A 16,166-nucleotide genomic window follows, 5' to 3' on the forward strand; every position below is an offset into this window, starting at 1 on the left:
CAAAAACTCTGTCAAAATAAATTTAACATGTCTTTTTTTTTGGAGGGGGGTGTTAAGAGGAATTTTGGTCACGCCCCATGCTGCTCAGGCTTATTTCTAGCTCTGAGCCCAAAGATTACTCCTGGCAGGGCTTGAGGGACCAAATTATGGTGTCAGGGACAGAATCAGGTCAGCTTTGTGTAAAAGCAAGTGACTTTATCTCCCCTGTGCTATCTTTATGGCCCCTCAACATGGCTTTTTCCATAGTACATATCAGGAATCTGATTTTCATAGAGATATCGGATTGGTGATCAGCTCATTTGAGTGAGTATGTGAATATATTAGTTAACAGGAAGTTATTATTTGGTATCATAGAGAAAAGGGGGCCTAAAGTAGCTTGATTCTATGACTTCCCCCATAAAAAACAGTTACTGGGAATGGCCTGTCATTCTACCCATTTAGATGCCTTCACCGGATGATATTACCCAAACTAATTAATAATGACATATTAGTTGACATATTGCCATCAGCAGGTGGCTATTTGAGTGGGGTGAAAATGGCTTGTGCTAAAACAAATTGTTGTACCCTAGAGAAATGTACAGGATTGTACTTTCAAAAAGACTTGTCATGATGCCTTCAATGTGATTTTTTTTTCCCCAAGCGAGGTAAGATTGGGGAACTATCACTTAGAAGAACAGAGCAAAAGAAAGCCAAAGTGATTCAGCCTTTGCCAATTAAAGCCACAGCAGTAAGTACACAGTTGGATGCAAGCAGCACAGTTTGCCTGTCATAGCTAAGATCCTGGGGAAGACTCAGGTGGCCTCACGCTTCCTTTTCACTCTCGTTCTCTGCCTCTCCTTTGTCCCTTCTTGATCTATCAGGAGAGTCTTGGCACAAAGCAAAATAGTGACAGATGGGCAGCTAACTCTCCGCTTGACTGCAGAGGAGGCATTGTGGCGATGAAAGGGTTAAACCGGCCAACACCTAACGGAGCTTGGAGATAATTAGTGTCCTGTGAATCCCAGGACATTCAGGCAGGTGACCACACAACAACAAAGGAATTCTGCTTGGTTGCTGCTTCGTAAAAAGTCCTTATTAATCTCTTTGCAGCTCCGTAATGTGCATTTTGAATGCCTCCGTTAGTGTGTATGCGTACAGATGATCATGATTAAAGATGATTGTAGAGCTTTTTTTTTTTATTTGGGAAGGTGCAGTTTTGATTTGGTACATGCAGATGAAAGTTGAGTAGAAGCCCACCCTCTGAGTATTAGATAGGTAGCTTTGTTTAGTTTTGTTTTTATTTTTTGGCCACACATGGCTGTGCTCAGGGCTTACTCCAGGCTCTGTGCTCAGGAATGACTCCTGTCTGGGCTTGAGGATTGTACACAGTGCTGGGCATCAAGCCAGTAAGACACGTGCAAGGCAAGTGCTGTACCCACTGTACTTTCTTCACTGACTCAAAATAGGTAGACTCAAGTGACATTGACTATTATAGTTCTAGATTATAAAGATTGCTATAATATAGAGTAATTTGATATTATGAAAATCAACCATAAAATTTAATTATATTTCATTTGTAAGAACTATTTTTTGCACCAGAAACATAAAAGGAAAAGTCAGTCATTTTTTTTTGGCAACACGGCACAGGTTTCAGAAGAATACATTTTTTCATTTATTGTTGGTAAAGAAAAAAATTAATAGGTCAAAGCTAAAACTTCAAGCTGTTTTCCAGAAGTCTATGTGCTCACCAGAAAGAGACTGATGTGACTTGAAGTCAGAATAGGCATCTTTGATGGATTAGGGGAAAATGGGTGAAGGCGAATTTCAATAACCCAGATATGTTCAAATCCACAGGTCCCAATGGCTGGCATCCTAGAGTACTTAATGAATTGGCCGAAGTCATCACAGAACCGCTAGATATCATTTTTGAGAACTCGTGGAGGACTGATGAGGTGCCTTGAAGACTGGAAAAGGGCATATTTAGAATCTTCTTTCAAAAGGGGAAATGGATGATGACCCTGGAAATACTCATCAGCTTAACTTTTTGCTTGGAAAAATCTGGAATAATCAACTTAGTGAACTTGGTAACTACCACACACCAGCTAGATGTGAGGCAGTGAAGATGTACTGAGTTCTTTTTTAAAAGACAAATCATTATGAAATCCAGTCATGTGTATTTGGTGATTCTTCCTTTTATTCAACAAATTATTTTTTTAATTAAAAAATTTTTTTTTTGACTTTTGAATCACACCTGGATGTGCTTAGGGATCACTCCTGCTGGGCTCAGGGGACCATATGGGGTGCCAGGGATCAAACCTGGGTCAGCATGTACAAGGCAAATGTCTTATCTTTGTACTATCTCTCCGGCCCCTCATTGTATAAATTCTTGAAGAAAGTTAATGAGATGGACTCAGACATATGGGTTTTTACTACTTTCAAGTGTCATAAATTAAAAAAAATAGGTTTCTGGCATTGGCCAGTAATTACATTCCTTCCAAGTTACCCTTTAACTTGAGAGCGGTAGTTTTAGTTCTTTATTTTAAGATTTTTTTCATGTTAGACAGGAATAGTTTGATATATATGATGTACTTCTATAGAGACTAATTTGGTGTGGGGATTTTTAAGGCACTTTCTATAGTAATAGGTAATATTTAATATTCTATAGTAATAGTAATAATGTAGAATAATGCTTTCTACATTATTTTATATGTAATCATGAAGCTGGATTGAGGACCATCACTAAGGGGAGACAGTTTTTTCTAACTTCTTTTCAAAAATTTCCTCTGACTGGAGTTTAGTGTGAGGGCTAGTAAGATATCTTGCTGTTATATCCACAGAGTTCAAGTCTTCTGTGTCATGTCAGAACTGATTTTCTTCACCTCCTGGACACTGGTAGGTTGGAGCAGGACAAAAAGGCCCCTCAGGACTACAGGCAGAAATCAAGGGTACAATGAGATAGCTGGGAGATGAGATGAATCTGGAATTTTCTTTCTCATTCTTGCATCTTGCCTTTGGATATTGGTAGGGGTTATTTTCTGCTTGGAAAGTTCAGCTGTGTTGGTGACACAACAATCATGGTTAAAGTGAGGTCATAAGCATCAGATAACTGGGAGGGGGGCCTCGGGGAGAGGCAGCTGAGCAATACTGTACTGCAGTGTTTCTCTGTATTATTGGAAGTCCTTAGAGCGAACATTTATATCAGCATGGTAATGCCCAGGAGTAAATTCTCAAAGGAAAATAAATTTGCATTAATTTCTTCTTGGTACATATTGCTCCCTAGAAATGGGTAGGCAATGAAGGTCTCTAAGGGTAATTGATCCCAAAAGTGCTCCAGAAATTTAAAAGTTCCATGGTTAGCAATTTCTAAAGATTGATTTAGATGCTAGGTAAAAGCATTCTTATATTTAGATACAAATGGAAGGAAATTAAGTTCTGCAGTGTATAAAAGTTAGTTCTTAAGTATTATACTACAAACTAATTATTTTTATTTTCAAAAACTAGACTTTAAATTTTCCAAGCTAGATTATCTTTGGGGGGCGCGGGTCTGTATAGATTACAGATATAATTGATTGTGATAATAATTGGCTTCCTGTTTGAGACCTCATTTTCAGGTGCAACATCTGTGGCAGATTTGTTTTCCAGATGTCCATTTGCATGCGTTTGTTGAACTGTTGCAGGAAAAGACCCACTTTCTCAAAATTCTATAATGATTACTGTGAACATGTGATTTTGTCAACTACAATCCAAAGGGGGGCTTTATGATCATTTTGGGTTTTATTTTCTATTTTGTTTAATGTTGTTATGCCACATTTGATGTTTTTGTCAGCTTTTGGAATTTAGAAATAACAAGGTAGACCCAAATTAAGTCATAATACTCTAAAATCATACTCTGGAATGATGAGGTTTCAAAGATGTTTTACCTAAAATTAGAGGAAGACAACTTTCAAGTAAGCAGTGAAGTATTGAAAGAAGTCGATTAATTCTTTGGCATTAAATTTAGATAAGGGGAGAGAACAGAAGAGACAGAAAATAGTCTTGGTATGAATTGTATCTGGAGATAATTACTCTGCAGAAGAGTAATTTTTCCAAAGTGCTTTTTCTTCATATCTAAACATTCACAGTCTCCTTAATTTTTCAGATATAGGAAAAGGGTGAGGGGTAAAATTGCCATCAGAATGAAAGAATTATCTATATACCTGTAGATAATAATACTGAATTAAAGGTTTGAAAGTTAGTAAGAACATAGATCATTATCACAAGAAAAGAAACGTTTTTGTGCAGGATGGATGCTGACAAGACATATGGTGGGAATCCTTTCCCAGTGCATACAAACACAGAATCATTATGTGGCACATTTGAAATCCATATAATTAAAAAACATCAGAGGATTAGCTTGATTTGTTTATCCTAGAACATCCCAACATATTAATTATATGTTACTATAATAATTACTATTATGTTAATTATATAATAATTACTATTATATTAATTAATAATAATATTAATTATATTCTTCATAATATTGAAGGATTTAGGAGGATCATAGCAAATTTTTTTCTAATTTATCTTGAAGTTGAGGTGGGGTTGAGAAAAGAAATATTTTATGTAAATATTTCTTGGCATATGGAAGGCATTGTTGTAGGGACTGCTTTCTCCCCAAAGGAAGTACAACAGTAAAGAACAGCTCTACTTAGGCAATTTCTCAATCCAGAGACATTTTCAGATTCTTGTGAAATTCATAACAAAACCCAGAAGCACTGAGTTTTACCTTAGAATTACTCAGATCTTAGTTCATATTCTAGAAGCGTACTAATAGTCCTTTCCTGTAGTAAATTTGTTAGGAACATAAGCTAAAATGTGGTAAAAAATTATCTTGTGTAATTATTAACCTCTTCTAAACATTTTCCCCTTGTCCATAAATTGGGACAAATGGATACCTCCTAGAGTTCTTAAGAGACTCAATCCCACATCAGCACAAAATTCTAGGTTTAATGCTTTCACATAGTAGACACTAAGTATTTCCCTTTTACCTTACCCAAGTATTAAATGTTTATGAGTTAAATGAAAAGAATACGATCCTTTAAAACAATGTGCAAGTTCCTCAGACTGATCTCTTCGAGTCTGGGAAAATTATCACATAGTCACATAAGATATTGATTTAACTTTCTTTCTTAATAATGGCTCTAGGTTTGTAACTTTCATGTATAAATTACTGCTTAGCCAATGATGTGCTTTTTTACCCCTTACCTTTATAACAGTAATGTATGAATTTGGAGTGTAGAAGGCCATTTCCCCATAGCGACTCCTGGGATGAATCCAGCTGAGGCATGGCACAGTTGACGGTGGATCAGCAAACTCTTCTCTCAATGCAGAGAAAGCAGATGTGCAGTGACTTGGGAAGCACTTGCCAGAAAGCTGAGATGAGCATGTCTGGATTTTTCCATGTGACAGATCTAAGTGTGGAAAACAGATCTCTTACCTGATGGGCATTTGGAGAATAACAAAGAATAAAGATGAAGGAAAATTGTGTTCTTTGACAGAATATGTGGTTGATATACCTTTTCTTCTTCCCCACATATAATGCCTAATTAGATCTGAAAATCTATTTGGGCAGGTGAGAGATTTCTGAATTCAGTCTGTGTGAATAAAAAAGTTCTGTCCATGACCTCGTAGGAGAGTAGCTCCAACCCAATCTTGACAAGTCTAGTTCTCGCTTCAGAACAAACAGGGAATTCAGGGAATTTTAAGACAAAAGCAGCAGGCACTTGAGCTTAGAATAAAGCCATCATAGATGCTTTATTAAATTAAACCACCTCAGTTGTGCAGAGAAAAGCAAATGAGTTAGGATTTCTCTTTCAGAATTTTCTAATTTCATTCTTATTAGCAGCCTCAATGGTCACCAATTAAATATTCCTCTATCAGATGTTTTTACACTAACAGATTCTTAGATGAGAAATCCTTGAGCTTTCTATGATTACTGTTTAATAGGAGAAAATCAAATAGCTTTCTACAACATGACCATTACTATTTCCACACATTCCATAAAATGCAAAAAGAAAATAGCAGTATAGAATGGTAGTTCAACAAATAGCGTAACTTTTAAAAAGCTTATCAAGATAGATACTTTCTTTGAACCCATTTGAGCACCCAGCAATTAAATTGTTTTTCTTATAATTGCTGTTGAAAATAACTTTAGAGGTAACTGAGAAGTTAAGTTCTATGTTAAGAGTGAGGGTGAGGTGGTTTTTTTTTTTATTTATTTTTTCTTCTTCTGACAATTTGCTCAAGATTTCTTCCCTGAAACAAAAGGAAGTCAATTTTTCCATATTATTTAAAAAGAGAAATGTCTTTTATGCATGTCTTCTGTATTATGCATTTTGTCAGATGACTATTCCCTTATTATTTCAGAAATAAATGCTGTATTGAATAGCTCAAGGGCAAAGTGTTCTATTGATTGCGGGGAAAAGCTAGAAATTGTCTTGTTCATTGCAGTTGTTCTTTTCTAACGCTTCATAATATTCTGAGGTAGACTACTTGGGTTCCTAAGGCTATTGTTCATTGAAAAATTTTTCTCATACATGTGTGCTTGGGCCTGAATAATCAGCACGAACAAGTGTATGTCTAATCAGGTGTGGATTCATTCTAAAAGGAAGCCCTAGTTTGGCTGTGTAACTCCCAGGCCTCTGCACATGCCTTTTGGTCATTCTTTCTAGAAGGGACTCTGAGATGGCGTGATGAAGATGGAACAGACTTCTGAACGTGGGTCTGCGCTGGGCCTAGGGCCCTGTTTGCAAGCGTCTGTCTGCTTTTCAATAAATGTTATGGTTTTCACAGCAGTTCCGCCTTGGCCTCTTTTGTAATTGTTCGCATTTCAAGGAATGGGATGAAGGATGTGTGTTGTTTAAATGACATTACATAAATGTCTATGGTGCTGTTGCATGGGAAATCAGAGTTCTAACTGGAAAGAGAGGCCAAAGCAAGTTGACCCACACTGCATGCACAATTCAGATCAGTTGTTCCTCACCAGGCTAGGATGGGTGTTTTTGTTATAGATGAAGAGGTTGCAGCTTTCTCCCTTCCCTCACCCCTCCATTCCTGCCCATAAGCCATATTTCTGAGCAATGGCATGAAATTCTGTGCCAGTAATCATGACTCACTGTGAGGGGATGTGAGGTACCAGGAGCTCATCTGTGTGATTCTACTGTGGCTCCCACCGCCCCTAAATATTCATCTGCCCAAAAGTATTGTATGGGGCCGGGGGTACAGCTCAAATGATAGTTAATGCCTAGTGTATTTGAAGCCCCGAGTTTGACCCCCAGTCCTTCTGCCAGTCCCCTACCCACAAGAGCTGTACCGAGTTGCTCTCAAGTACCCATAGGTCAGAGCACTAACCCATCAGACCCCTTCAGCTGAACTAAGCATCATGCCCCAATACCCTGGTTACCACTGCGTGTGATCCCTATATAAAAAAATCACTTTGACCTCACCTCCTGATAAATGCCACCTTAGATTATTTGAGCTAAGAGTCTTCTGGATTCTATCCCATCTCATCACTTTCTCCCTCCAGGACCTTGAGCCAATGATAATTGTTCAGCCCAATAATTAGCGCAGGAAAAGAGACCAAAAGCATTAGTTCAACAAAAAAGTATTGTGATAGAGTTTGGGGTGGTGTGCAGTTGACGCCCCATGAAGTTCTAAAGTGGAATAACCTTTGATTCCAGAGTAAGTTTAAAGCAAGAGGAACATGAATAGTAGGAAGAAAGATGTCACTCTTCGGAGTCTACACACAAAGGGAGAGGGACCTTTGTAGAGCATAATCTGATTCTGAAACTGTAGTTGGAGAGGGCTTATGTGTGGGATGCTGGTGGTGACAAATAATGGTGGTTCTCCTAGAACCTCCAATCACATCATTTGTTCAATTTCAGATCCTCAAGGATCTCCTTAAGGGATCTGTGGTATCCTTAAAAAGACTCATCTTCTCTGTTGCCTGTCCTTTCTGTTTAGGTCTGTGGTTTATAAGGTGCATCCTTAGAACACTGGTCTTGGGTCACAGTCATAGTACAGAGAGTAGGGTGCTGACCCATACATGGCTGACCCGGATCTATCCCCAGCACCATATATGATCTCTTAAGGTCAAAGGTGATTCCTGAGCACAGAGCCAGGAGTAATCCATGAGCACTGTTGGGCATGCCCCCACCCCAAATAAAACCAAACAAGAAAAGAACAGTGGTCTTAAACTAAAATTTCAGACAGGCCTAGGACCCTACCTGCAGGTGCTGAAACCCGAATCTTTCAGCGTGAAAAACCATCCACTTCACTTGAAGTCTTCCTTGAATCTTTAGAAAATTCAGTGACATTGTGAGAATCACTAAAACTGATTTTTCTTTGTTTGTTTGGCAGCCACAGTGGCTCTGTTCAGGGCTTACTTTGGACTCTATTCTCAGGGATCACACCTGCTCTTACTCAGGAGAAGTGCTGGGGCTCAAACCTGGGTTGGCCAGGTGCATGGCGAGAGCTTTAACCCATGTGTTATCTAAGCTCTACAATGGATTTTTAAATGGAGCAAATACATGCATGTTGTGAAAATTCCAAGTAAGCACTATTGGATAAAATCACATAAGACCACTTTTAATGTATAAAAGCTGAAGCTGGAAATAATAGTCTTATTTCAGACCATATGTTACTTCATTGAGGATTTTTTAAATTATCATTTAAAAGAGGAATTTTGAACAGTTTTAAATGGAAAACTTATTCCCCACCTCCTTATTCCCCCAGATTACCCCGAGGACAGAGTACATTCCTATAATTAGGGACACTTTTGGGGCCAATCTCTTCTACTTTAAAATGGATCCACATACCAGTCACAGGATGTTTGTGGAATGGCATGTGTTTTGGGGTTGTATAATGAACAGCCCTCGTAAATGGTATAGATCCAGGGTACATTCTTTTACATCCATTGAGCTTCATTCAGCTTTAGCTTTGTGTAAGAAATTCATCCATCAGTCGAACAGCATTTACAAAAATAGCCAGTTTGAGGGAAGAAGATACATTTCATTTTTCTTTTTTTCTAAATTGTGACCTAGTAAGAGAAGTCCCAGCCCTGCCTGGGTTTTCCAAGTCACTTCATTTCACACCTTTTATCACATGCTGTTCACCATGTGAGCCGTGAACAGCAGACTCGGTACACAATCTGGGAAAGGCTTGGGGGACAAAGGAGAATTGTGAAAAAGCTCAAGTGCTTCAGTCCGAGAGTGGTATGGCTGCCTTTCAAGGTGGACTTCACAAGACTGTGAACACATTAAGTCTGAGTCATCACTTCTGGCACCCCAAGTTGGCTCCCCGAGTTTCTGTGTTTTTTAAGCCACTTAAAAAATCACTACATAGATGGTGAGTGATAATGCTTATTCAGAATAAATGAAGGAAGGACTGCATGGTCTTTCTCACCTGCTTAGAGAGGCAGAAGAATGAGGTTTTACAAGTTGATTCTACTAGGACGTTTCCTCTTTTCAGCGTCATGGAGGAAAGGATGCTTTTCACCCCAAGACCCCCTGAAACTGAGATTCTGTTTATTAGAAGATATTAACTTGGGGTATGTGGGCTTGTTGATTCAGGTTCTCTCTCTTTCACACACACATATTAAATAAAACCATACGTGCAAATTATTTCTAAAAACACTCCCTACCCATCAACATTTCCTTTGGAGAAATAAATATTGAGTTTTACAAAGACACATGAAATACTCACATGGCACATTGCTGGATCATATTTTCCTAATCTGACTTAGAAGGGAGATTTAGAGGGAAATCATTTGTTCCTGTGATCAAGATGAGTAATATTGATCTAGTCTAGTAATGAAAATGAATCAAACTCTGATTAGTGTCACACACACGTACTAGTGTCTACTATGCTATAAGACAAAATACATAGATGTTTTCATAATCTGCCCCATGAAATCATTAACTTCTCTCAGAGATTATACTTTGGATACCACCACCCCCCTTGTAGATATATAGAATAATGAAATACAAATATGTGACCAAGGTTTATCCCTGGAAATATTTCTTGTGTCTGTAGGTTACTTATACTTCCTATCAACAGAAAGACAAAGAAAAGGAGTAGAGTTCTTAAGGAGAGTCAATTCATGATTGTACAGACCCGGGCTTTAATTTCAAACCCTTGAATGAAGCTACTGAGACTTATAGTTGTTGCTTAAATGGGACTTGCAGTCAGACAGTGATTGCATGGTTGGCCTTTCCTGCTTCTGATATTCATGGGGATGTCAAAGGTGGGGAGAACACTGAAGTTTTGGAGTCACAAAAACATGGATACAGGCTTGAGATGTAGGAACCTGGGTTCAACCTCCAGTGCCACCCAAACAGCAGCACTAACCTATATGTCAGCCCTCTGCTTCCTACATGTGGCTGAATGACAGCCAGGTAACAAAATCCTTTATAGTATAGTCCACCATCTGAGAGACAGAGAGAGAAATCACAGTCTTGCAGTAAAGGTCTGGTGGAAATTAGGCAAAGTAACACTTGCACTCTCCTGAGGGGTTCTGTGTGGAAAGAATGTGAGCCCTTCCTACTTCTCAGGAGGCTGTCTCAGCAAGTCAAAAGCCAGAGAGATGGGACAGAGAAAATGTGTGTGTGACTCAGGAATTAAATCATTTTCCAATTAGGTTAGGGAAAAAGCTTGCGTGTTTGGATTGATTTCAGAATAGCAACATTCACAAGCATAGTTGCCGGAGGACGTTAAATATGTCCACAGGACAGTTCCAAGCCTTGACATCCAATATCTATTTTAGTCTTCGTAACAACTATAGGAGAGAGATATAATCATTATTCCCATTCCGCAAATATGAAACTGAGGTAAAATTGGGGTTTTGGTGATTTAACCAACCACACAACCAGTGATAGAAAAAGCTGGAATTGGACTTCCCACAGTATGACTTCACACCTGTCTTCTTCCCCTTTCTTTAAGTTTGATGAGGCTGTGTTTCACGTGGAACCAGATACATGGGCTAAAAATGAAGAGGCTGGAGAAGTCGGATTGACAAGGGGAGGTTTATTGTGAGAAGGAGGTTCTTAGGGTGTCTGGAGACAAGGTGAGGAAGGTATGAAACATGTTGCTTTATCAGGGCTGAGATTCACTAGAGGGGGATCAGCGCCATAGTCTAGTGGTTAGGGTGTTTTCCTTGCATGTGGTCGACATAGGTTTGATCCCCAGCAGCCTGTATGGTCTCCCAGCACTGCCAGGAGTAGTTCCTGAGTGCAGAGCCAGGAGTAACCCCTGAGCATTGCCGGGTGTGACCCAAAATACAAAACACAGAGCAAAAATGATGCACCTGAGGCTAAGACCACCAGGAGAGAAAAGAAGAGAACATTAGGTGGTTTCATGTCACTGCTTTTCGATTCAGTCTTTTAGCAGATATCCTTTGCAAAAGATGTTCAGAGTGCAGCTCACTTGGCTGTCAGGAGACCATCCCACAGCTGAGAGCCTGCAAAGTCCTGAGCCTGTGGCTCTGTGATGTCGTAAGGACAGACATCCCTTCTGCCCACACACACACAGTGATGCCCCTGCCCCTGATGCCAGGCGTGGGGTGTGAACTGTTGTTCTCTCCTTCTCCTCTCAGTTTCACAGATGATCAATGTGTTCATTCACAATCATGAAAATTCTTGTCTACAATTCGCACAGAAATAGAGACCGCCCACTTCATTTTAGCCCCAGCCTCTACGTCTGGTAACTCTATTCCAGTAATTGGGTCCGTAGCTACTTTGCACTCAGCGTTTGTTTTTCCTTTTCCTTCTTGAGTCTGTGCTGATACTATTCTCAGCCTGATCTGTCCCATACTGGTGATGCTCAGCTTATTGTTTTCTGCATTTCATGAGCATTCCTGGCTCATGGAAAGTGTTTTGTTTTGGAGGGTTGTTTTTCTTTGAGGGGGCCACGCAACTGTACTCAGACCTTATTCTTGGCTTTGTACTCACCTCAGGGGGCAGCTGGCAATCAAACCTGGGTTGGCCACATAAGAGTCAAATTTCCCACCCACTCCACTACTATTGCTTCGGCCTCACATGGAGAATATTTAAACGATGATCTGTATATTATTTTGCAGAATTTAGCACCTGCCCCCATGGAAGGATGATCGTTTTTTATTTGAGTGGTTTCACTTTCCTTAATGATGTCTGATTATAGTATCACTCCTCCCAGCACCAGATTGTCTGTATGCTGTCGGAAAGCAGGAGTTTGTTCTCTGTAATGCTTCTACATTGTGAAATACTCTACGTTGTCATGAGAATTCCAAGTGGCAGACTCAAATGTACTATGTGGCCTTCAACTCGTGGAAGAGTGTTGAAGTATTAGAATTTTGAAATATCACTTTTGGCTCTATCATTTGGAGCGTTTAGACGTGTGCTCTGATTGTGTGGTTAGGGGTGAGAAGGTGGACTTTGGAAGGGATCCAAAGACCCCTTTCCAGAAGGGGTCCTGGAAAATATAATTCCTACTATTCCTGCTCTGTGGCCTTGGGGAGAGCATACCAAAGGCTTTCACTGGTCAGAGCATGTAACAGTTCCCATTTCCTTCTTATACAAGTCCAGTAAAGCCATTGCTGGTATTGCTCAATTGTATAGGTGAGGAAATAAAGCTGTCGGGGGTTCTGTACCCAAGGAAATCTACTTCGGTTCTGTTAACCAGTGATGCCCTTAGATTTGTCACCGGGAGATATACCAGAGATATCCTGGATAATGCACATTGCACCTATCGAGAGCTTGCAGTGGAAACTAATTTTATTGAACTGCTATCGAATTGCTTTTTCCCTCCTCCATTTGCTATGGAATATTAAATTGTCATTTGCAATATCACCCTGCAGATTCTGAGAGGAAAACAAACATTTCAGAATGTTTTAATCTTCTCTCCTCAAATCATATTCTGTTACACAAACAGAGTCTCCCTGTTTTATCTTAAGTGATCGATAGTCTTTAAATCTTTTAAGTTAAAAAGCAGCAGGCAACCTCATACCCATGTTTCAGACTTCCTATAGTCTGTTAATTTTCTCCATAATATCTTTTAAGCTAAAGAAATTTAAAGAAATCTTCTGTACTTTTAATATGTCAATAATTATCCAGTTGGATGCATATAACTATAGTTCCCAATAATTTTTATCTCGATAGATTCCAATCATTCATTAGAAATATTCTTTTCAGAAAATTATTTGTGCTAAACATAAAATGATGTTAGCATGGATATGATAAAACAAAGAAGCTTATAATAACTTGAAAATAGAATTAGGCATAATTTTGAGAAATATTAAAATTGCTACCCAAGTTTTCTTACTTATTTCCTTCTTTTCTTCTTTCCTCTCTTAAAACTGACAGCAAGCTGAACCAAGAAATCTTATAGTCCACAAGTTCTATTCATCTGCTTTTTATTTTTCTATGCTTTAATCTCCTTCCAAAAATATTAGAATAAGTAAATACATTTTATGAAAATCTTGGCACATTTCCTGGATTTCAGGCATGTGAGGAATGGGTTGGCACAAAAGTGATTTTTTAATGAAAAATTAAGTCTATATTTACATTTTAAAATCCCTGGAGACATCATTGATATAAGCCAAGGTAGCCATTTTCAGTAAGGAAAATAGGTTATATATGATTTTAATGAATAGTTTTTTTTTAAGTGCATATAGAACTAGAGAGATTGTACAAAGGTTAAGGTACTTGCCTTGCATATGGCACACTCTGGATCCTTCCCCAGAACCATGTGTAGTCTCCTGAGCACTGCCAGGAGTCAGTCAGCCCTGAGAGCACAGAGCCAGGAGTCAGCCCTAAGCACTGACAGGTGTGACACCATATTCAAATAAATAAAAACAAAAGTGTGTATAACAACTGGCTATAGATATAAATCTTTGTGTTGAGTAACTTTATAACACAAACCATAATCTAGTTTCTATCAGTAACTGGAGAAGAAGAAATTATTAAGTAGTAGAGCCTATCTTCTATTATACTGTTAGACAATCCCAATCTACCAAATTAATAGACATGTGCCATTCTAATTCATACCAGACACTGTTCTGGGTATTAAGAAAAGTGAGATATAGATCCTCTCATCTTTACAATTATGGGATTTTTGTTTGTGTTTTGGGGGGCTACAGCCAGGCTCTGCACTCAGGGATTAGTCCTTATGGGACTCGGGGGACCATATGGGGTTTCAGGGATAAAACTGGTCATGTGCAAGGCAAATGCCCTACCACTGTATTATTGCTCTGGCCCTTTGACAAGTATGTTTCTAGAGAAATATAGGTGTGAGTCATTTATTGCCTGGCTACCACTTTCTCCTTTATTAAAGAAGACATATCAAGAAGCAAGTCTATGACAATCAGATTATGATGAGAGTTTAATGCATGAAATTGCAAATCACACATAACCTGCCACTTTACATATAATTGTTAGCAAGTGGCTGGTACACTCAATACCAAGAGCAAGTCTTCTGAGGATCCCAGTGCTGACAGCTGGTGCTCAGGTTTCTATTGGGGAAAGTGATGTCATATGAGAAGAACTGAAGGATAGAAAGCACACCTCACTCATGATCATCTGAAAGCCCTCATGCCATGAGTCGTGGGCATCCCTCCTCTGAGAGTCCCCCTTCTAGCCAGCACCTCCTTACTCCATATTCTGTAGCACTGTCAAACCATTGTTTATCGATTTGCTCGAGTGAGCACTAGTAACATCTCCACTGTGAGACTTGTTACTGTTTTTTGCGTATTGAATACACCACGGTAGCTTTCCAGGGTCTGCCGTGTGGGCAGGATACTCTTGGTAGCCTGTCGGGATCTATGAGAAGGAGGAGGAATCAAACTCGGGTTGACCACGTGCAAGGCAAACACCCTACCCTCTAAGCAGATGTGCAAAAGATCCCCTACCTGAGACTAGAGCAATAGTACAGTGGGTAGGGCATTTTCCTTGCACACAGCCGACCCAGGTTCAATCCCCAGCATCTCATAGGGTACCCCAAGCACTGCCAGGAATAGTTACTGAGTGCAGAGCCAGGAGTAGCCCCTGAGCATCGCTGGGTGTGACCCAAAAAGCAAAAAGCAAAAAAAAAAAAGACCCCCTACCATAATTTCTCTGGTCAGTGCTCCCCTCCCCACTGCTTGGACACAGTAAACCCCAACTTTAGACTGGAGACAGTACAATGTACAATTACTCCATATTCACCACCACTGTTTTTCTTCTTCTCTTTTTCTTTTTGTTTTATTTCCCATGCAACCATCTATAACTATATTTGTCCTTTCCAGCACTGCCAGTAGTACTGTTCACAGAAATGGAAGTGTCTTATTTTTTGAAATTTAATTAATTTCTTGTTTGTTGTTTAGGAGCCATACCCAGCAATACTCAGGGGTTACTCTTGGCTTTGCTCTCATAAATTACTTCTGGCAGTGCTCATGGGGCCATAGGGGATGCTGAGGATCGAACCTGGGTGGGCTGCATGCAAAACAAAGGCCGTATCTGCTGTACTATCTCTCTAGCCCTGGAAGCATTTTATTCTTCCCTGATCTTTCTGGGAGCTGCTGCATGTATGTGACTATTGTTGAGCATTTGGAACATGGCTAGCACGATGAAGGGAAGCAGTTTTAGTACGATTCAGTAAATAATGATGATGCAGTTTTAGCATCATTAGCCTTATGTGACTAGGGGTAACATGACAGCCCAAGTCTAGATGTTTATTTTTTGAAATTAATTTTCTAAATTTTAATTTCATGTTTGTTTCCCTTGTCAATCATAGAATCGTATCTGGCAAATTCCTATGTTCAAACTTTTATTGTCTTGTTTTCAAAATACACACAAACATATATATATGTATATATATATATATATATATATTTGGTGTGAGACAAACAACTAACTCATGTTTTGATTAAACAGTGGCCTAGATCTTGAGTAGAAAGGGAAATGTCAGTGGCTTTTTGTGCACACACAGCCTTAAGGTCACAGCAGCTGGCAGGACAGAGACTCGCTCTGGGCATAATGCCCCACGAAGGATTTCTACTTTACTTTAGTTTTGGCTTTGCGGGTCTGCACCTGGCGTTACTCGGGACTTGATTACTGACTCTGTACTCAGGGCTCAATCCTGGCCAGGCTCTAGGAGCCATGTGGGATGCTGGGAAATGAGCTCATGTCAGCTACATA

At 39.4% G+C, this 16,166-nt stretch overlaps 1 protein-coding gene across 2 annotated transcripts in view; it reads left to right on the forward strand.

The window, feature by feature from the left end:
• The window catches only part of SAMD5 (sterile alpha motif domain containing 5), a 115,345-nt gene that overhangs the window by 60,542 nt on the left and 38,637 nt on the right, over positions 1-16,166 (forward strand). Inside the window, exon 2 of one of the 2 annotated variants that reach the window (XM_055137103.1) lies at positions 1,834-6,815. The exons of the other annotated variant lie outside the window; for it this stretch is intronic. Within the exon in view, the coding sequence (XP_054993078.1) occupies positions 1,834-1,896 (63 nt within the window). The 3' untranslated portion in view covers positions 1,897-6,815. Of the gene's footprint in view, positions 1-1,833; positions 6,816-16,166 lie in introns of those variants that run through there. 2 annotated transcript variants of the gene reach the window in all.

The sequence above is a fragment of the Sorex araneus genome, chromosome 4 (genome assembly GCF_027595985.1).
Source record: "Sorex araneus isolate mSorAra2 chromosome 4, mSorAra2.pri, whole genome shotgun sequence".
Classification (NCBI taxonomy): domain Eukaryota; kingdom Metazoa; phylum Chordata; class Mammalia; order Eulipotyphla; family Soricidae; genus Sorex; species Sorex araneus.